A 23,063-nucleotide genomic window follows, 5' to 3' on the forward strand; every position below is an offset into this window, starting at 1 on the left:
AAAAGGAGATTTCAAAGATACTCTTCTACCTAGAGCTTTTGTGCTCACTGGAAACATACTTAGAAAACAGAGTTTTCTAACTTCTAGTACCATTTTATTAAAACCACACATTAAAATTTACACTGTGTCTGACAGAACTTCAGTACTCCATCAGCAAATACTCTAGCCTTTTTGCTTTATGCTCTGTCTGTCTCAAATGAGCTGAGAGCCATGGATAATGACCACCATAGTATAATGCTAGGTCATCAACGGAGCATTCATGAGGCTGAATAAGTTTTATCCTTCTTTCTTTTTTCCTTTTGAGTTGTCACAAAGAGAATGTTTCACTAACCTGAAAAGAGGAAATATTATGTCTTTCTATACAGGCAAAATAGTATACATTATGAAATAATTATAAAGTATTCAGTGTTTGATCTATGATAACAGAATCATTTTTACTGAAGCTCACTTGTAGCACATCAAAAGGAAGAGAGAACAGTCTACTAAACTATGTTTAGTAAATGATTATCACATAGTTATCACAAGAATCACTTAACTCAAGAAGAATCATCACACACATGAACACTGACTTCACCCTGTAGTAGTATTGCTACTACTGAAATCCACTTTGCCTTTCTCCACCCTGAATTTTGGTGTACTAAATTCCCTACTTGGCAATACCTGGAGAAATATCATCTTTGAAATTTAATCCATTCATCTTTCAGTTAAAAGGTGAAAACGGGATGAATCAACACTAACCAAGTAATAGATTTATAGCATAAATTCAAAAAATTGTTGAATTACAAACACTAAAAACATCAAATACACCTTCACTCATGGCACAAGTACCTTGCAGATAATGTTTGCCCCCCATTTCAGTAAGTCCTACCAATCATATGAGAAGCAGAGGATTTGCGCAGGATTACTGTACAGATGGAAGAATTTAGCTTATTGTTATTTTTTATTTTTAAATATGTAAGAGTGAAATATTAGAAGAACTAATGCATAGGAAGTATTTCTCTTTAAAGATTGGTTACTCTATTGTTGTCTTCACATCTCTTAAAATTAAAATAACAATAATCACACCTGAAGACCTTGTCCATCTACGGTGATGGAATTTGCTCTCTGCATTTTGTTTCGTTCTCCCAGTTTGTTCATTTGCTGGGGACAACCCTTTTCTTTTTTCACTGTTGCCTGCCTTTCCTTCAGAAAAAAAGAAAAAAAAGAAAAAGAGAGAAAATTAAACATTTAAACACACTATATAATGCTACAAAACAATAACTAAGATCACACCTCTATGCTTTTTGACTAGAAAGTAATGTCAGATTCTGCTTTAATGAAAATGAGATCTCAGTCAAGCTACTACACAATGACTGTCCACTTCACAAAATATCTATTTGCCTGGACATTTTATAATGACTAGGCAGTAGATGAATGAAGGTGTGCAGTCACAATACAAATTAATGCAATATGAAAAGATAATCTGACATTGCTAGGTTGGCATTCTGAAAATTAAAACCAATCATACAAAATATGTAATCATTTAACAGATCAGTTATATTTCACAATCTCTAACTGCTAACAAAGGCTGGATGTTTCAAGAGTATTTCACCACTTTCAACAAAATATATCTGTTCTAAATGTACCATGATCATTTGACTGTCTATCTATAAGAGGCTGACCTTTAAAGTAGCTTTTTATAAAAAAGGCATTTTGTATCAGAAGGAAACCAGCTGAAGTTCTGATTCTACATTAGACTCTAAGCAGCTGTCAACTTTTGCTGAAGTTCTGATTCTACATTAGATTCTAAGCAGCTGTCAACTTTTGATGGTGATATACAGCATAATCAGATTGTTTTTTGAAACATTTAGAAGTTTGCAACTCTTGTCAGGTCATTTCAGAAAACTCTGAAAGCAAAAACTGTCCTTGCTCTTTGCATGTCATTTATCCTATTTATAAACTGCACCCAGCATGTCCTTTTAGTTTGTCCAAAAATGCACCATAAATTAAGACAAGCAGATGTTTGTCAAATAGAATCAGTAAAACCAATCCTGACTGCTCTCCAGCCACTCTCCTCACTTCACAAGAGCGAGGAGGCTTTTAATTGTCAGGGGAAAGGGCTGGCACAAAGCTGCTGCACTGGAAAAGAACATGAAGGACACTGTTGCATCTCCTGCAATTGCCCTCTGTAAATATTTCATTAAACATTAACCATTTACATTCCATACCAGGTCAAATCCATCTCTGGGGTACCTCTGATAAAGCCTAAGGGATTGCACAAGCAATTAATCCATGCCACTTTTTCTCTAGCAGTTTAAACTGGTAAGAAGCAATGACAAAGATTCCCTGGGGAGGAATGGAATAGATCCTAGCTTAACACTATGCCTTTCTAGAATCACCATAACACAGATGTTTCTCACCACTGTTTTTCTATCATCGTTGGTTTTCTTAAATTTGAACACCTGCCTAGCCTCAGTCTAATCCTGAAGCAAACAGTGGTCCAAGGTCCCTAGGTGTAAGACCCTACACTTGCTTTTGTTGAACCTCATCCGGTTTCTTACTGCCCAGCTCTCCAGCCTGTCCAGGTCTCGCTGAATGGCAGCACAGCCTTCAGGCGTGTCAGCCAATCCTCCCAACTTCGTATCGTCAGCAAACTTGCTGAGGGTGGCCTAATTTTTACCTAATCTTCTAAGGCCAAAACTGGATATTGCAAAATATTCAGAAACTAAATGAGATTTCAGAAGTGCAGACACACGAATAGTAGAAAATTGCAATTCATAACAAAAATTAGAGAAGGAGAGAGGGTTTTTAAAAGTCTAGACAGTTCAAAGTTAAGAGAAAGGAACAGATTTGACATATAGAGGAGGAGTATGTTAAGAGCTTAAAACCACCATTCAAAAGAGACCTTATAAAGTCTGGCATCAAAATAATTCTTTTATTTAGAGGAAAAATATTTATATGCTGTAGAAAACTGTCTTTACATTAAGGATGCTTACCACAATAGCCAAAACTTCTGTAATCAACCATTTTTGAGCAAAATCCAGTAGCAATTACTTTAAACAAAATTTTTGATACTGTTCTTTTTCCTAGCATGAGACAAGACAGCAAATACCCTCATTTTGCCTAGGCTCTATGACTGCTGCAACAGCAACATGCTTTCCACAATTTACATTACCTGTCCCATAAGCAAAACAATTGCTTGCCTTACAGAACAAAACAATTCCTCCTAAGCAGTGACCACAAAAATCAGACCATATACTCCACACAATTTAAAGGAAAACGTATATTCTTGATATAGAATTCTCTAAAGTGTTATAAAAAATCAAATATGGATATTTGATGACAGTATACTTGAAGGTCTACTTTTCCAAGGGAGTACTGATATAGTATTTCCTATCACCTTTCTTTCTTCCAGGAACCACAATGTAACATTACTAAGATATCCAAGATTGTCAGGAACCAACAAGTGCCATTCTCTTATCAAGTCATAACAGTTTAACAAAACCTTCTTTGGATAATATTCTACAAGCTCTAGCAACATTAATACAAATTTAACATGCACTGAAGAAATGGTTTTAAAAATGCAAACATTTATATTTCAGCATAAGAAACACTGACACAACAACTGTGCTGTATTTAATATCTTTTCTAATTGAGACATACAAAATGAATAATGCTTCTGTGAATGACTTTGTTTAGTGAACATGCATGAGGTTGACAGAGATACTGAAACAGCATTTTAAAAGCTATTGTACATTTTGACGGCTCAAAGAATTGTGAACTTTTCTGTTCTTTTGGTATATGCCAGAGCAAATACCTTTCAAAACAGTACTTACCAAAACAATCTTTTTCACTCATTTTTAAACATCTCACACTCTCTTTTCTCCCCTTGAACGTCTACATTGAGATCACTACCCATTAACTGAGAGGACGGAGCTTCTAGGATTCAGAACTGCTCCAGAAAGCACCATTCAGATAATAACTCCCAGTTCATCTATCTCTCAATAATCCAAATAAGAATTAAAGAATTGATGAGACAGGGTCTTCCAAACGACAACACAGAACACCATGCCTAAATTTATAGTTCAGCCCCAAAATGCACTTTTAGCAAGAAAAATGTACATTATCATGATCCGTTAGTATTTGTGCGCACAAGGATGCCTCCCGTTACGCACCTCAGGGAGCAAACCTCCTAAAGTGGGTAGCGTCTGTGGAAAAAAAGAAGGTTAGGCTGCAATACCAAACAGATGAGATGGCAAGGGGCACTGCAAGAGCTCTCACGAGGAACCTTACCTTGCAGCAGTTGTATTTAACAACTAACGTACATTGTGCTTCACCCCCACCTCCTCAACGTATTTGCACAACCTGAAACATTACTCCTCTAGCGTTTTACATTACATAATTCATATTCCAGGAATAGTATGTGTGATCATTTTATCAATAACTGAAAGTATTACAAAACCTGATGACTATACTACTTCACACAATAAAATAAGGTACTTGGTACTTAGGGAATGCTCATTTTATTTCATCTTCTCAGTCTTTGAAACCTCATTTAGTGTAAGGAACGTTATTTTCAAAGTTCTCCTCTATTAAAGTGGACAAAGTATAAAACATATACGGTCTAAACAGTATTTCAACCTTTTCTTTGCATAAACAGTCTTTTCCTTTACACAAAAGTGACATTTAGAAATATGAAACTCACGAGAAAACAGATGAATACTAATGCCTTACTAATTATCTGTTTACATTTTATCTGCTGACATGGAATCCACTGCCTATACAGCAAAAATTTTTTTTCCACCTTGTCTTTTATTCAATTTGTATGAATCTGTAGTTTTCTTAATTGTTTAGAAAACAACTATGATCATACATAACAGTACATTTTTAGAATTTGTACATTAAGTAGGATTATTAGTTACTTGACAAATTGTGTAATGATATAAAACCATTAGTGAATATTAGCGTTAGTTTACTTGACAAATTGTGTAATGATATAAAACCATTAGTGAATATTAGTGTTAGTTAGTATTTGCTAATGGTTTGATATCACTATACAATTTGTCAAGTACCTATTGAAAACATCAGATGATTTTTGGGTAACTACTTTTATAGTATATACCTACAGATAATGTATGTACTTGAAAGCCCAAAATACATGTGCATAAGATATATTTATCACAGGAATCTGATCATGGAAGATGATCTGATGGAATCCACAGAATATCATGCAAAAATATCCTCAAATGTTTGCAGCATGAAGATAATGGAAATAAAAACACATGACTTAATACCAGAGTGAAGTTTAGTGCTTTTTAAAGAAATTGGAGAAACGGTTGGGTTGGTGTTCTTTAAAGGTTGGTCCTTGACTCCATAGAGCTACTTTTTTAGTGGGAGTCTCCAAGAGATGCAAAATTTCATCTTTAGTATGCGAAGAGAGATTAGATCAAGTACTCCTACACTGTAATTTTGTAAATCTATGCTGTATTCAAGAGTCTGCTTATAAAAATTCTCTTCCACTTAATTCCTGTCCACACTTATACAGTATCTGAGGAGAATCACTCAGACAACCTGAAAACCAAAAATGAGCCTCCCCAACACACACACAAAAAAAAACAAACAAAAAAACAAAGCCAAATCAATCAAACAAACAAAACAGAAATACAGAAACTAACAAACAAACTAAAAACACCCTACGGTGCAATCTATTTGTAATAGCTATTTGATGTCACATCCATCTATGATTTAGATGCATCTGTGATTATATATGCGTGTGTGTGAATATACACACACACACACACACACACTGCACCACACAATCTGAAGGATGTATATGTATTTCAATCACTGGTATCCTAAATATATGGAAAAAGATAGTTCTAGAATGGAGACTGTCATTTGAGAATGCACTCTAAAATATTTCTCTGATTCAAAACAAGACTGCTCTCAACAAGGAACTGTTATATGATAACATTATATACACATTACATTACTTGTTTAATCTATCTTTATAAAGACTGAATGAATTACATATCAAAATTACTATCAAGTATACCTCATTTGCATGTTTGTCTTAGTTCATTTAGTTTGTTGAAGATAACTTGCCTGATATCTTGCACCCATTGAATGTTAGCGTCAGCATGCTCCAACACTAGAACGAAAACTTATTATTTTACCTGCAACCTAAAATGAACTTGTGCTATAGTAGGCAACAATACACATTGTCTGAGACAGAGCTGCAAAAATAATTTGAAAATATACTTACTAGCACAAGGTCCTGTACTTGGATGAGGACAATCTCAAACAAGAATACTGATTGGGTGATGAGAAGATAAAGAACACCCTATGGGGAAGGATTTGAGGGCACTGGTGGATGAAAAGTTTGACATGAGCCAGTACTGTGCACCTGCAGCTCAGAAAGCCAACTGAGGTTCATCAAAAGAAGGTTGGCCAGCAGAGAGGGATCGTCCCCTCCTCTACTCTGACTTTGTGAGGTCCCCATCTGGAGTACTAGGTTCAGCTCTATGGTACCCAGTACAAGAAAGGAGCTGTCGTAGTGGGTGCAGAGGGGGGCCACAAAGATGATGAGAGGGCTGAAGCACCTCTCCTCCATAGACAGGATGGGGGATTTGGATTTATTCAGCCTGAAGAGGAGAAAGCTCCTCATTGCATCCTTGCAGTACTTGAAAGGACCTAAATGAAAGACAAAATATGGAATATGAAAATTCTTTACGCAGAGAGTGATGAGACACTGGAGCACATTGTCCAGAGCAGCTGTGAATTCCCTTCCCTGGAGGTGTTCAAGGCCAGGTTGGATGGAAATTTGAGTGATATGGTCTAGTGGGAGTGTTGCTGACAACATCTGGGTGTTGGAAGTATATGATCTTAAAGGTCCTTCCAGCCCAAAACATTCTATAATTCTATATAGGCAAGGGTGTAAGGCACTCCAATAGGAGAGAAAGTAAGAAATAAATGTAGGGACAGGCAATAGTAATGAGTTGTAGGCAAGCAACTAGATATAAATTAAAATGATTGAATGGCTACCATTTCAGTTTATCAGCATCTTATTATTTTAACATTGAACTGTGTTTGCCGAACAGATAATTAGTTAGGAAGATACATTTTCCTCCAGGGCAATTATTAATTTCCTTTTGACTTCGAAGAAATGAAAAAGCTCTTAGTGTAGATAAGCACACCGTTATATTTCACGTCTGTTTTAGATTTGCAGAGAATCGAATCTGCAACACGATACACAACTGAAAAGGAAAAAGAAAACAACTTTTTTTCGTCTGTTTCAATTGCTAAACCACTATCTAATATTCATAACCAGATTAAAATTTACACATACACACACCCCCCCCCCCCCCCGCGGAAGCATATAAATTCAAGTAGTTGTTGTTGTGGTATCTTGTGCGTTGAAAAACTCAGCACAAGGCTAGTATTCAAATTCAAAGAAACAGGCTGCTCATAGAGATGCTTACACCCTACACTGACTTCTTGTACTCCATGTTGAGCTTGTATTCAACTGAGTTAACACTGTTCTCTACTGTAACAAAAACAGAAGAATCATTTCAGGACTAAAAAAACTGGGAAAGGTATTAAAGAAGGCTCATTTTTCAATGAGGAACTGTTCAGTCCCTTCTGCTATCTGTACATTTATGCTTTCCTATGTGAGCAACATTTAACTATCACAGGAAAATACTACCAGTAAAGCATATTATCAGACATGAAAAAAAGAATCTATTTTACCATGTTGCAATTATAGAACAGGTACGAGCTATTTATTCTCCCTAAATACTTCTAGGGAAATAAAACTACTATACTGTACTTTCAGCTTTAAACTGCATTGTTTTTTTCCAGCACAGCATACTTCCTGTATTTACATAAAAATCACAGAAGTGTGAACCTATAGATCACAATGTATATTGTTTAGTTTCATAAGGCACAGCACTTGGCTAAAACACGTCATTTGCTGTGTCATTATGTGCCTAAATAGGACTAATTATAAAGAGAAGATTTTTTGAACAGTTATTTATGTTCTTGAACAACAAAAAGCAAAATCCTAACCCAAATCAGATAAATTTGTCATCGCCATGAAACTATACAGCTACATATATTTTACGAGATCAAGTGAACTCTACTTATGATTATATTTTATATTTCTATTTTATATTACATGTGGTGTATACAGTGATTTTATATGTAAAATTTATGCTTGTATGATTTTGTCCTAAAATATTTTAAATATTGCTACTAGGCAAAAGAGAAAAACAATTCACTTATAAAAAAAGTTTCAAACTTCTTACCATCCCAGAATGCTGGAAAATGAAGTTGAAAATCAAACAGAAGTAAATTTATACAATTTAAAATTTTATTTTGTTCACTTCTTGCCTTCTATATTTCACCAGAATCTCCCCCTTTGATATAACTGGCTACTATGGAGATAGTGGTAACTCGTGTATAGTAATGCTCACACTGCTTTTGAGGCACCTTATGTCTTACAATTTATCCCATGATTACCTCTTTTTTTTTTTCTCTCCAAAATTAGTAATTTTAATTGTAGTTTACAAAATCAATGATAGAAATTAAATTTAAAAAAATTCATTTTAAAATTCACAGAAATGATAGTGGAATCAAATAATCGTACTTAATGAAATATATATACACTTAATAGGTGTTTATTAGATGAACTGTCATTAGACAAAACTCTATTTTGGTTGGAAATAGAAAATTCTAGTTGTTTCTCCATACAGATAATTAAAAAATAGAATATCCTATATATTCATCAATAAATGGAGTAAAGAAAAGTATGAAATGAAGAAGTCAAAAGTTATGGTAGTTTTCCCCTTCTGTGTTTTAAAACAGGTGGACTGGGGAGAGGAGTGATATCAGAGAGAAAGAACAATTTTTTCTTCTCTAGTCACTCATCTCATTCCAGTACTCAGTTTTTAACCTGGTTATGATCTCATTCTGTACTCTTGGTAGGCTAGGATTCAATTGAGTTAAAGATTTTTAAACTCACTGACAGTCAACCTTATCATGAACTTTCATTATGTGCATGTAATTAATTGGGTCCAATGAACAAGATCAGTACTGAGTTATAGACTTTCCCCCCCCCCACCATATAATTAGAATATAATTACCCACAGGATATCAGAATGATGCAAAACCTTTCCTCTAAATGTGCCCTCATTAGGAAACAAGTCTCAATGTACATTTATTCAATCAGTATGAATTAATTTAAATGTTACTGAAATAAAAGAGAGTAGCTTTAAAGTGTATCTGACATCTATTAAAAGACTATCACTTGAGATCTCTACACACAGTTTATAACAGAACTCATTTAACTCAAGCAAAAAACTTTACTGTATAGTCCTTATATACAGTAAACCAAAAGTAAAAAGGACTAGTGCACTATATTCCACTAAAACATGTAAAAGTACTGCAGTGAGATATGAAAAATCTTTATGTGGAACTGAATCTAGACTGATGCATGATTATTTCACAACATACACAATAACTACTGCATGAGTTTCCCCATGGTTTCTTAACAATTTCTAGTGTAAAAAGAAAAAAAGAAACGTCACCCTCTGTGATACTAACATCAGGAAGAACAAGCATTTTAGCTTATTCTTCAAAGAATACAAAAGCTACAGTGACTTTTGACATCAATGGAAATGGAAAAAAAAAGTGGGCCTGGACACCAAGTTGCAGTGGAGAGGCCAACTCTGTTGGTTTGGTAACTCTGGTACAATATGCATTGCTGTGAAGTGCAATTTAAGAAAAAAATTCTCTTTATTTTTGCAGAAAGAATCTAGGCTAGACAAGAACTGAAGTAATTACATGTAAAGGATGAGAAAAATATAAATATGAATGTCCTTATTTCCATATGAGAAACGAGAAGGGATTTTTCCTGTACTGTTGAGGGAACATCTTTAAGAAGGTATCTTTGTACCTTTGTCAGAAGTGAACTTTGACAGCTTTCTGGAAGAAGTCCGGAAATCCAAAGGATGGATGGAAAAGAAGCCAAAGCTTTTGAGAGACCAAACATAAACTATTTTTCAACTTGTCATACTGTCTTTCCCACAATTACCTTAACTTCTTATAGGCGAGTGAACTCATTTTGACTGGGATAGAGTTAATTTCTTCTTAGTAGCTTGCATGGTGTTGTGTTTTGGATTTGTTACAAAAATATCATTGAATCACCAATGATTTAGCTGTTTCTGAACAGTACAGGATCAAGGCCTTTGCTGTTTGTCGCACTTTCTTGTCTGTAACAGTAGGATGAGGGGGAACACAAATATGGGAGAGAACATAGCTGGGAAAGCTGACACAGTTAACCTAAGGCATATTATCTAGATGACCTTACAGCTCAAAGTATTATGTGTTTTTGTGATATTTCATGTGATGCTATGCTTAGCAACAAAACCTAAAGGAAAGAAGAATATGGGATGTGCGGAGCTACAATGCTTGTATGGCTAAGTAACCCTTACATGTGATGAACTCTGCCTTTCTGGAAATAGCTATCAGTACTTCCTATGGGAAGTACTGCATGAATTCCTTGTTTTGCTTTATTTGCACACACAGCTTTCACTTTACCCATTAAACTGTCCTTATCCCAATCCATGAGTTTTCTTACTTGCATCCTTCTGACATTCCCTGACCGGTGGAGCAAGCAAATGAGTGAGTGGCTGTATGAGGCTTAGCTGTCCGCCTGGGGAAAGCACAACAGTGAGAAAAAGATACCTGAAAACTTTCCTAATACCACCAAGTAACTGAGGGCAAACATGGCACAAAAGACCCTGTAGCATGTGATAATAATGGCAGTCTGCATTTTCTTGCTTTCCATACATAAGTAGCTTTGCAAGGTACATTATTGGTTAGGTGATCACTGAAGCTACCTTGAATCCTAGATGAAAGCCTGTCAGATTCATGATTTGCAACACACCATTTCTATTAACAGACACACTATTACATCTTCAGAGAATTTCAATGTCTGTACGATCACTGTTTTTGCTGTCAGTGAAAGTGCTGGTTTCACATTCACTGAGGCCCTATATTTCTTAAAAGGAATCCCCTTAGCAGAAAATGGGAGAAACTAATTAAAAAATTACTGAGATAAATAATATGTACACTGCAATCAAACATTTTTAAGACGAATTCCTAGTAGATACGTCACTGATGTATTATTTGTAATGTACTCAGGATTTCAATATGTTTTTGAAAGAAAATAGAGCAACAAATATACTACAAAACTATAAAGCTCCCACCATATCAAAACAAATTTTCTATTCTAAACAATGTATAAAATAGTGCTGAAATATTTGTTTCATGTTACATCATTAGTATGCAATACTGAAACATGATTCTGATACAGGAAAACATTTATTTCTGTTTACGTCTTCCAAATTTTCAGATAAAACAAACCTATTCAAGGATGACTTTGACTCTAGAGTGGTTTTATCTATCCTCTAAACAACTTAACTAAACTCAAATTATGGAATAAAAATCTTAATTCTGCTACATCTCTTCCTCCTCTGAAAAGAAAATGGAGTTACACAAATACATGTAATCGAAGATGAGATTTCATGCAGAGGCTTTATTCAGTTTATAAAAATGGCAAACAATAAATAACAATAAAACAAAACCTGTCTAATAACAAAAACAGAATTTCTACATTTTAATATGACCTAAAAACCTGAAAATTAAATAAAGTAATGGAAAATGCAATCATCTGATAAACTTAAAATAATATTTTTGAAATTACTATTCAGAACATGCCCAGATAATATCAAAACGCCATTATAGATGAACAATAAAACTACTCTTCTGACTTTTCTTAAATACGTAAAAATATTTCATAAATATCAAAACCAGCTTTCCGCTTTTTTTTACCCTCATTAACAGCTATGGGATACTACCAGTTTACTCATGCTGAGGAACAAACTCTAGGATTCCTTCCTTATCAGGCTGGCAAGTAAACAGTGAAAGGATTATTCAAAAAATAAACATATATATTACTACTAATCAGAAACAGGTTTAAGATCAGCAGGGAAATTTTTGTACTTTCTTTCACTACCAAAATCAGTCTTTAAATCTAGGAATTTATTACTGTTACTGTTGAAATATATTTAAAGTAAGAGAACCACATGCCTATTCTGTTATGTGATGATGCTATGACTTTCATCAGCACAAAACATCCAATTTAATCTATGAAAACATAAGTTAATTCTGAAGACCTCTTTTTTTCATCATAAGCTGCTCTGGTCTTTTCAGTACCACCTACATATACAGCATGCACTTTTATTTTCACTGAATTGAGTTATTGTTTTTGTGGACAGAGAAATTTACTGTCCACTACTGCAGAATAAAATATACCATAATGTTGATGCATAGCTTACTGCAAGGCCAGTGTCATCATTCTAGGTAACCTCCGGCTTAGATCAGAGACCTCAGCATTGCAGATATACAATATGCATCCCAAGCAAAAACTGTCCATAAGAATAACTTCATTATTCTGGGAAGTTGGATCTATAAAAGATGTAAAATGTACAAGTGTTCTGCCTATACAGTTTCTGGTAAGTACAGTCTGAGTAAGTGATAAAACCTGAGTCAGCTTCAGTTATAATATGCCCTACAGAAAGTTCATTCTCACACGAAGGAAAATGCAATACACAGAGGATCAAGCACAACTGCACCTACAACTAATCAGCCAGAATTACCCATTAGGTTTAAGGTTCACACAGTCCCGTCAATTTAACAAATCCTCTGTCAGTCAGTTCCAACATCATTTCAGCTGTTAACTATGACAGAATATTACATCTAGAATAAAAATATAGACAACTCACCAATACTACTGGGCAGATTGATGTGGGTGGTAAAATATGGTCCTTCAAAGGTCCACAGTCACATTCAGGTTTTAGATGTGAAGCACATTTGTTATGCAACTACAAGAAGACAGAAAATAAATATTCAGCTTTGGTATTTCACTACTATAGTCTGTGCATTCTAGAATTGACTGAGTTTAGATATGCTAAATTAATCTCATTATTCCTAGAGTACTACAAGGAAAATGAAACACTGAAGGGGAAAGCCTCTTAGGATTGACAAAAGCAGTGAATTTATATTGAAGCAAAGAATGGTGAATCAAAATTCTTTGCAGTTTAGAAACTGAACATATGGTCCAGCACACAAAATGAGAATTTTGCATGACAGTAAACTGTACTACTGGTAAACTAAACTTTCATTTCAACTTTTTACACTGAGAAACACTTCTGTTCTACTGCTAGGGGGCAATTCAGATTAATCTGGGACAGCATTCGGCATTATTAGTATAATTCTCTTTCCTACCTGGAGCTTATAAACTCACCACTGATTCAATTGTGATGCTAAAATATCTTTGAAAATAGACAGAAAATAAAAAAGAAAATCAGATAAGAATATCTAAGAGCTCTAAGCTATCTTGGAGAAACTTCTCCATTGACTACTGAGGAATGTGAACTGCCTTCTTTTTTCTACTTCACTCTAGCATTCAGCCAGCTTTCATGAAAGCAATGAGAAGTATTCTATGCTCAGAATATGGAAAGAAAATCCCCAAGTCTTCTGACTGAAAGAGCATTGACTTATTTCTATATTGATAAAAAGATGGGAAGGAAAAATGTGTATATAACTTCAAAAGAAAATGCCAATGAATTAATAATTACATATTTAAATATTTTGCATTATCAATCAAAAATTGTTACTGATTACTTAGGATTTAATTCAAATCAAACATGTCTAAATAGAATACTTCAACATATATACCCAACCACACAGTGCAAAGGCTCAGTTGTGTACCTGGATCTTGCAAAGCATCCACATCTACTAGTACACTTCACAGTACTATTAGAAACAGCCACAATAAAATACTACAAATTTATATTGTGAGATCTGATGAAAGTTTACTATTTTTGCACTGAATAAACTGTTCATTAAAATACTTGTACAGTAAGTATGAATATTTTATTTTTGAGAAGATATGTATATTTGCATCAAAAGATAATAAAAACCATAAATTTTGAAGTAGAAGTCTGATTTATCAGGTGATCGAACTGGTTTAATGGGTAGCATGCAGTATTAATTCAAAGGGTTGAATAGCTGCTAAAAAATCTGTAGTTCAATATCTGCAACTGTAAATCACACTTTTTCAAACAACTGACTCATTTTTCCCTTAAATGATATAACTACGTCAGTTGAACTCTATGAAAATTACAATAAAACTATCTCAGCTGTTGATGTATAAGCTTTACCAGTAATATATTCTTCATAAAGTTATCTGGTATAGTTAATGTGACATAACATTTCTGTATGTTGAACTAAATGGTACCTAACATTAGCCTTGTCCGTATTCATTTAAACTGCAAAGTTACCTTTTCAGGCAGTTACTTAGCAACAGAAAATAAAAGTCTAACGAGTTTCGATTTACTCTGAGTATTAAAGCCTTATTGTGAGGGTATTTTGGTAACCCTGTAATCTAAATCATTTGTCATGCTAATTCTCTAATTCAGTGGTATGGCTACTTGTACGATAATTAATGCACACTAGGCCACACTACATCAAATAAAAGTATCTTCGCACATTCAGGGGTAATTAGCAGCTCTGTTACTCAGTGGCATGCAAACTTATCTATGAAAAAATAGCTTAATCTTCTTATTAGTCTCTGCTGATCATTGACAACTGAACTGGTAAAAGATATGTAGCTTTAATGAAAATAGCACTTTGACACAATAAAATAAAAGATGCATCTCTTCTTAAAAAATGATTTAGCAGATTTTAAAAATATTTCCCCCAAAATTCCCTTTCCCTAAAACCTAGCTCGTTCAGAATATTATCACAACCAAATGTCTGCAAAGTAGAAAAAAAAAATGTATTTGCTGTGGGGAAAGCTTGAGGAAAGAGACATTTACAAGATTACGGTAGATGAGAGAAATATGGAGTAGCTTGGCTAAAAACTCAGTATAACATTATACTCAGTATAATCCTTAGTACCAAACATCTCTAAATTTGGGGATTTTAATCAGTGATTTCACTTTAAAGTATTCCTGTTAATTGGAAAAAGGAGAATAAGGAGAATAAGAGGCTCAGAATTAGTTCCATAATAACTAACAGCCTCTTGCACTGCAGAAACACACCAGCAACAGCATTTCTGTACAAGAGGTAAAATAAATGAATGATGTGATGATAACTTCAAGATATCAATTTAAAAATCATGCCTCCATTTGTCATCCAAAATTCAAGAATAAACTCATTAACTCCAATATGGTATTAGAGAGAAGGCATTCTTTATTTACAATGTCAGATGCACAGAGGGATCTCTCTGCCTTAACTGTCCTGTCCATGCCTTGAACAAAAGACCTTCAGCCTATATACAGGACTCCAATATAAATCTAAGCAATTATTTTCTTACTAATTAAGAAAGATAGTACTATTAGCAAAAATAAGTAAAAACAAAAAACAACAAAACAACAACAAAACACCATACAAAAAAAGTTCTTATGCAGAACTATAAGAAAATTGAATGGGAGACTGAAAATAAGATCTAAATTACAGTGCCTCAAGTTTAAAAAAATACCAATTTTTCACTTAGGTCATAAAAATTAAATGAAGAGATTAGTAAAGTTATTCTGAAAACATAATATTAATCAGAAAATTAAAAAGTATTTCAAAACTGATAAAAACATAACCACAGAATTGTAAACCAGTATTTTTCATTCTGAATGCCAAAAAACATATACTTATTTTTAGTAAGAGTTTGGACAGGTACCTAATTATTTAATTAAGTAGATTGATACCAAAGATACTTTCAAAAGAAGTAAGCTTCTAATACACAGTATCTTCAGTGAGAAATTCTGTCTCATTATCTCCTCAATGTTTCTTACTGCTTGTGAAAGTCCTTCAAATGTAGATATGTACCTTTAAGATGTAAAAATACCTTTACAAATTTGGTCCACACTGACATTTGGATACATAAATAGAAGGACCTGCAGAATTTAAAGCTTCCTTTGACTTCAAGAAGCAACCATATATACTATTTCTTATTAAGCCATATTATAAGGATGCAATCACTCCTATCTAGAGCAGAACACTATTCAATTATCTACCTAAAGAGAGATGGCCATAGCCTAAATTTAATTATCTGCATTTCAAAATTTTGGATTGTGTCTAAATAAATTATCCACATTCTGACAACAATCTGGACTACATATTTGCTTTCTTCTAAAATATTCATTTCTAAGTGATTATAACAGCTTATATCTAAAAGTATCCTGGATCCATTTACTTTGATGATGTTTCATGTTTTGCAATCCTGTGTTAAGAAAATATGTCACAAAACATCCAAACTTGTATGTTGAAAACAAACACTCACAAATGCCTTAGTCTCGCATTATTATTTACAACACTGAGCAAACAACTGCTGTTCTATAACAATAACAATAATAACATCAGCCAAAAAAAAAAAAAAAAAAAGCAGAAACCCTAGAATACCTCCCCACGTAGATTTAAATCCTACACTAGCTAGAAACAGAAATACTAGCATTGTTCTGTCTAGCATGAAGATCTCACTTATAAGGGCAGTGTTCCTTGAATGTCATTAGTTCCAGTTATTGGTTCTTGCTGAATAAGGAGTGCACAGAAGTTGTTATGTATTAGGCTTGGTGCACAGATTAGTATATTATCAAGATGCCTCTGCTACACTTGAAATCGCTATATCCTACCAGATGTCCTCAATTTCATTTGCCTGATAGTACACCACAAATTAGGATTTTGCTCTAAGTTCACCACGACCTTGACTTTTACCAGTAATAAAAACTCTTTCACAAAGATTCTGTAATATACATTGGGAATTCCATTATTTTAGAATGATGAATGTTGTGTATTGTCTCAAAGCAGAGTACTCATTTATTTGGTTACAATATTTACGTATTCCTATGGATATTCTGCATATATCTTAATATTCAAATATTTCTCAAATACACATTATCTGTTCCTTACAAAAACACTAAATGAGACTTTTTGAATTATGTGGCTATGAAAAAAATGCAGAGTTCACTCTCCCCAAAATGTGCTAAAGGTCTTACTACAGAGCAAGTACTCACTGTGATCTGACACCAAACACAGTGAAGTCCAGTCAAACCTTGGTAACATTTTATGGTTTTATGACATTTGTCACATTTTGTTGGACAATTTCCTTCCACCCAGAAATGGTGCATTACCTGCAAAAGAAAAGTGTGGTACATATTAGGTTACTAAACTAATAGGTAGATGGTAAAGGTAACATTGCCCCAAACTTACATCAGTATTCTTTTTGGACTTCACATATGTTTTGATGCAAGACGCAGGAGCTCTTGAGACACAGCGTTCATGGACTGTATACTTGCAAACTGAAAAAAGAAATTAATAGATGGTAAAGCTATGATGTTCCTGACTACATTTTTATGTAACAACTCTACCAGCATGTCATCTCTATACAATCAATTCAATCAGTCAATGAAAACTCAAACTAGACTGCTTTTTCCATGGAATACAAAAGGCCAATTAGAACAGGAAATATTATACATGTGAAAAATCCAAGAATGCACTATCATTGCATAACAGGAAATGCTTAATTAAATCAGAGCTCACTACATTTTTTTTTGACAATAATTGCCAAATGACAAAAATATTAAAGACAAAGTCTGCCAAATGGCTTGGTGTCATCTGCTAGTAGAAGGAAATCTATATTTTACAAACTATAGGCATGAGAGCAGCTGGCAAGCACAAAAATAAAAGCCAACGAGTTTATGTTGCTCCTTCTATTGATTTATAAATCTTAAACGGTTGATTAGTCCATTTTCAGATAGCAATTGTTTTCTTGCATTCCACATAATCACTCCAATTTAACTCTATCTTTCCCAAATGCTGTGTCCAGAGAAGGTTTATTTTCTAAACATCTTCCCCACGCACACCATACACAAATCTGCATTAGGTAACCACTGTTGCTGATTAAGTCTTTAAAGATCACCCTAGCTGCATTTGGAAACACTTGGCAGGATTCAGTGGTAAGACCTGACTACAACTATAGCAATGTGCCTAGCTGTAATGCTCAGCTAATACCTGCATTCATTAGAGTCAACTATTAAAAACTGAGAATGAATATTTCTCACTGCATGGTATATGTCTCATGCTTTTGACCTCGACAGCAATTAAGCACAAAGTACTTCTAAACACCTTGCTTGCACCTATTACACAAACTCAGTGGGAGACACAGCCATTAATCAGACAAACTGCAGGGAGTAACATTGTTGATTGGACCATGGAGGGATGGTGAGGCCCCCTGCAGTTTCTTCTTCTTTTTTTTTCTCCCACACAATCTAAAATGCAAATAATGAAATCTATAGCAATGCTTTGAAAATACACTGCAGAAGCTAAGTGAGATGAAGAAAAAGAATAGTAGTTTTCTAAGTAGGCTCGTGTCCCATCCTGCATGAAGTAACTGTAAGGAGTAAATGGAAGTTCTTCAGCTTCTCTGGGACCATTCTACTCCCTAGATAAATGCCAAGTAAAACAACAAATAAATTTAGAAGAGGTACACTGAAGCAGAGAAAATTAAAGCTCTGGTAAAGCTGGTCGTTCCAAGGAGGTTTATTTTTTATAACTCATCTACGCATTTCTAGTAACTACCAACAGAGATCTACACTGTTTGTTGAATAGAACTTTCTCTTTCAAACATGTATGTGCTGTTTCCTCACAAGGATAAAATTTACATCACTCTGTCCTGAAAAGGTATTTAAAGAACGCAGCATCTCAAGATCTAACAACCAATTCAGCGTTTAATATATGCTCCACTTACTGCCATCAGCATTTCTTAATCTGAACTTTCTATTTATTCAAATTGCTTTTATTACCTTTATTAACATGTATCTCTCATTCCATAGCATTGGAAGTGAAATTATACAATGTGAAAACCGATACATAGGGATGTATATCTGAATTGTGTTTTAAAGAGTTACGTGGTTCACAGAGGAGAGAAAAATGGCCAATTCCAAAGCCATCATTCATTAAGTCCAATTTCAAATTGGATCAATAGAACTGTACAGTTAGAAAGGTCCTGATCTGCTGTGATGGGCTTTTATATCAAAAGTGGAGAAACTAAGAAACTGATTAATTTATCAAAATTAATAATGAAAAGTGGCTTGAAGAAAGGTCACTGTCATGAAGACAATGTATTGGGTATTCATTAATCTAATGCAGAAGGGCATTACACAAACAGATTAATTGGAACCATCTACCAGATATATTCAAATTAGATATTAGGCCCTTGTTTAATAAATAAATAAACAGATAACAATTAAAAAAAAAGTTATGGATCATCCACCTCTTGAAATATTCAAGCAGAGAAGAAGGATCTTCTGGCAAGATTTCTGGTATCAAAATACAGCGTATGAGTTGCTGAACAAATTATTATGAGATACACAGAATACAGCTCAAGGAATTGAATTGTAGTAATTGCATCCAATTGCCTAAAGAAAGTCAGATAAGATACAGTATTTCTTCTTTTTTTGTATCAAAATCTATAATTAATTAATATGTAAACGAATGGTGAGAATAAGACTTATAATTGCAAACCAAGTAAACATGCAAAACTTTAGAAGTGTTAGTTATAAAATCTTGAAAACAAGTTGTGAAGAAACTGAGATTTTGACCTTTACAATTAACAAAACAAGAATTACACGAAGCATTTGCATAAATAACTATTGGAATTAGATACTATGCAAGTATCTAAGTACACTCATTAAAGTACGTTTCTATTAAGAGACGAAGTATGCCTATTAACGAATATGAATAATTACTTGCAAATACAAAAGAGGAACAATAAAATATAAGGCTGTGTTTTAAGCATAATACTTGCTAAGAGAAAATAAATAAAAAATAATGCAGACAGAGTCCAATGGGAATGTCTGAGAATGCCGGGAGTTATTAAAGTAGAGAAAACAGCAGCTTTTAAAGCCTCGTATTCTAAAAAGTTAAGAATATAACCTGGAGCACTTAAGCACAGGAAACAAAGGAGAAAGCATCACTGTGCTGGCAATGGCTTGTACTGGGAAGCCACCAGTTCTTTGTTATGCAGAAACTGCAACACTTCTAGGAACAGCTATAAACGCAAACGGACACTGAAATGCTTATACTCACAAGAACAGCAGAGGCCCTGCTTGCCTACTCCGATTAGCATGTTCAAACAAAGATTACAATAAGCAGGCTTGTTAAAGTGCTTCAGTCTCCATACGTGCTGCCCATCATCTTTCACATTCTGCACAGGACATAAAAGAAACAGATTTTACTTAATAAAATAAACAATGAAATATATAAGTGCCAATAAAAATTGGAGATTGACTCAAGAATGTAAAATACAATCTGTTACTTCATTTAATACTCTGCACCAGATCACAGTATCATCATTCTAAATACACAAGCAACGATATAATAAAAAATTCTTCAGAAGCTCATAGATGTCCATGTGTTTCAAAAATGACTCAGAAAATAACACCAGGCTGGAGTCTACAGTGCAGAACAATGCTAGCACTAAATCTAGGCTGATACGAAATTGCAATTAGTTTTAAAACCAACTAAAATTTGCTCTAGACTAATCCTAAAAATAAACGTGCTACCACTAGGAAAGTAAAAATCCCCAAGTGCAACAACAGAAAAGATTTTGAAAACTTCACAGATATTCTTAAAGACTATCAGAAAGGATCAGAAAGGAACATGCACCATTATATGTGAAGTGGGACATAACAACTAATCTAATCACAATAATACATACTGCCAGCTCTAATTTACACTAGGCTACTGCCAATAGTCAAACAAAAAGCAAGTATTTACAGGTGGGATTTACATTCAACTAAAATGTTAACAAATGTTAGAAAATGTTTATGAAACTAAGCTTCCAGTTGCAGAGTTCTCCCCCTTCCTTCTTAATGGAACCATTCTGGGATCTCATTGTTGTTACATGGTTAGTAAAACAATGTGCATTTTTACAGATTGCAAATTAGGCACAATTAATTCTGTAAATTCTAAATGTATTGGCCAATGTCGTTGTCAGATTTTTTTTTTTAATTATCAGAGGTTTTGAATTAAAAATGAGATTAACCTAATAACATTTCACTTTAAATCTATTATTTCAATGAATATAATATCCAGTAGAACAAAAGTTGTTCACATCCATCAGCTGGAAACAAGCTACAGTAGTTTGATTTTGCATATTACTGAATGCCATGGTCTTATTGGTCATTTCATTACAAATATAAATTGGCACATATTTAAAGGAAAACAGATCAACATGTGGTTCTTATCCAGCTTCTAATTTCTCATATTAAGCTACAAGAATGTTTGTTGTCATGTATATGTAATGTTCCTCACATTCCTCAATAATATGATGGCTTTCACTGTCAATGTAAGTGGACATAAATTTTAATTTTAAAATATTGTTGTTTATAAGCACAATTGTATTGCATGAGTTATGTCCTTAAAATTTTGTTTCACTCTATTCTAGTTGTAAATGACAAGTCAAAAACAATGAAGAATTTCCTCATGGGAAAAAGAAGAAAAAAAAAAAGGGGGAAAAAAAAATCAGCACTACAAGAAATTAGGAATACTTGGTTCAATGGCAGGTCCAGGCCAGAACACAGTTTTGAATAATTTCTACAAATTACTTACAAACACAAAGAACTGAGATCAGCTTCAATACTTTGTTGAGATCAGAGCCCAAGTGGAGTCCCCTTATCCTACTATACCCCTACTATACCCCTATCCTACCAGGAGTTCAAATGCCATCTCTGGCCACTGGGCAATGTGAGGGTCCCCCTTTTGCAGAAAGATCAGAGTGGTTGCCTAATCTGGGATTCTCAGGCTGGCAGAATGTGGAAGTTTTGCAATTTCCCCTGAAGAAACAGAAATAGATTCTGCAGCTGTGGAGCCTAGAAGCCTGTCAAGCTCCTCCATGACTGGCAGCTGAAGAGGATGTATTTCATTAAAAGGAGTCCTTCAACTTCTTTTCTGATTTCTATTTTACTGCACCATTCAACATATTTTTAAATTATTGCTAAACTACAACACGTTTGTTAAGATAAGGTTTGAGTCTTCTGAAAGAAAAGTTACTCACTAGAAAATAAACATCATGTATATTCTTCTGAGAAAACAACAACAACAACACCAAAAAAGTAAACAATGTACAGTTTCATTTCAACATATATCACTAGGGCCATCAACAGATACAGTAATAAACCACAAGCATTTAAAATACACGCTCATGAATTTTGTCCACAAAAATATTTGCTATTTTTGAAAAATAATAATAATTCATGGTTATGCATAAAAATGTCTCTCTTCCACATGAGTTTTGTGTTACTTTTTAAATTTAAATTTTATTTTTAAAGAATGGCTATTGCATGTGAATATGTCACTTCTTATTTGAACAGAACATATGGACCAACTTAGCTGGCATTTTCCTTATCAGAAAAACAAATAAGTCTTGATGTGGGTGTTCTGCCAATTAAAACACTTAACTGTGTTACAGACTGCAACTGATGCAAATCCATTACATAAACACAATGCACTTTTGGAAAATAGCAAATTAAATTTTTGCTCTTGTGCACTGCCAAAAATCAGCAATAAAGTGCTGCATATGATTATGCATGCACATAACTTTTTAAAACACTGCCAGAGGAAAAAAAAAAAAAAAAGACATAACATGAAACAAAGCCCTCTCGATGCAAGTCTTTAAGTATGAATAAAATCCACAATTCTGACACATAGGTGCATTTACTGGCATTCAGTAATTTTGCTTCCATATCCTGAGAAAGAGTTTAAAAACAAATAGTCATTAAGAAAATCTCAAAGCAGGGCAGGTACAGTAAAAATCTCTTCCTCACTTCATTATACATCACTAAAAATGAAGCCTCCATATGCCATATGCAGACTTCAGCACATAATGACAAGAGTAACATTTATTTTGTTAACAATGGCTCTCTTAACTTATGCTTCTGACCTTTCTGCTACAAATTTGACTG

The 23,063-nt window shown here is 34.0% G+C and overlaps 1 protein-coding gene across 3 annotated transcripts in view; it reads right to left on the reverse strand.

Moving 5' to 3' along the window:
* DGKB (diacylglycerol kinase beta) overlaps nt 1-23,063 on the reverse strand; it is a 339,795-nt gene that overhangs the window by 226,039 nt on the left and 90,693 nt on the right. For all 3 annotated transcript variants that reach the window (XM_085226116.1, XM_085226115.1, XM_010712729.4), the window contains exons 10-14: nt 20,188-20,305; nt 17,311-17,399; nt 17,115-17,231; nt 12,828-12,926; nt 1,066-1,182 (exon numbers count right to left, since the gene is read on the reverse strand). In XM_085226116.1, the coding sequence (XP_085082242.1) occupies nt 1,066-1,182; nt 12,828-12,926; nt 17,115-17,231; nt 17,311-17,399; nt 20,188-20,305 (540 nt within the window). The remainder of the gene's footprint in view (nt 1-1,065; nt 1,183-12,827; nt 12,927-17,114; nt 17,232-17,310; nt 17,400-20,187; nt 20,306-23,063) is intronic.

The sequence above is a fragment of the Meleagris gallopavo genome, chromosome 6 (assembly GCF_905368555.1).
Source record: "Meleagris gallopavo chromosome 6, MGAL_WU_HG_1.1, whole genome shotgun sequence".
In the NCBI taxonomy this organism is placed as follows: domain Eukaryota; kingdom Metazoa; phylum Chordata; class Aves; order Galliformes; family Phasianidae; genus Meleagris; species Meleagris gallopavo.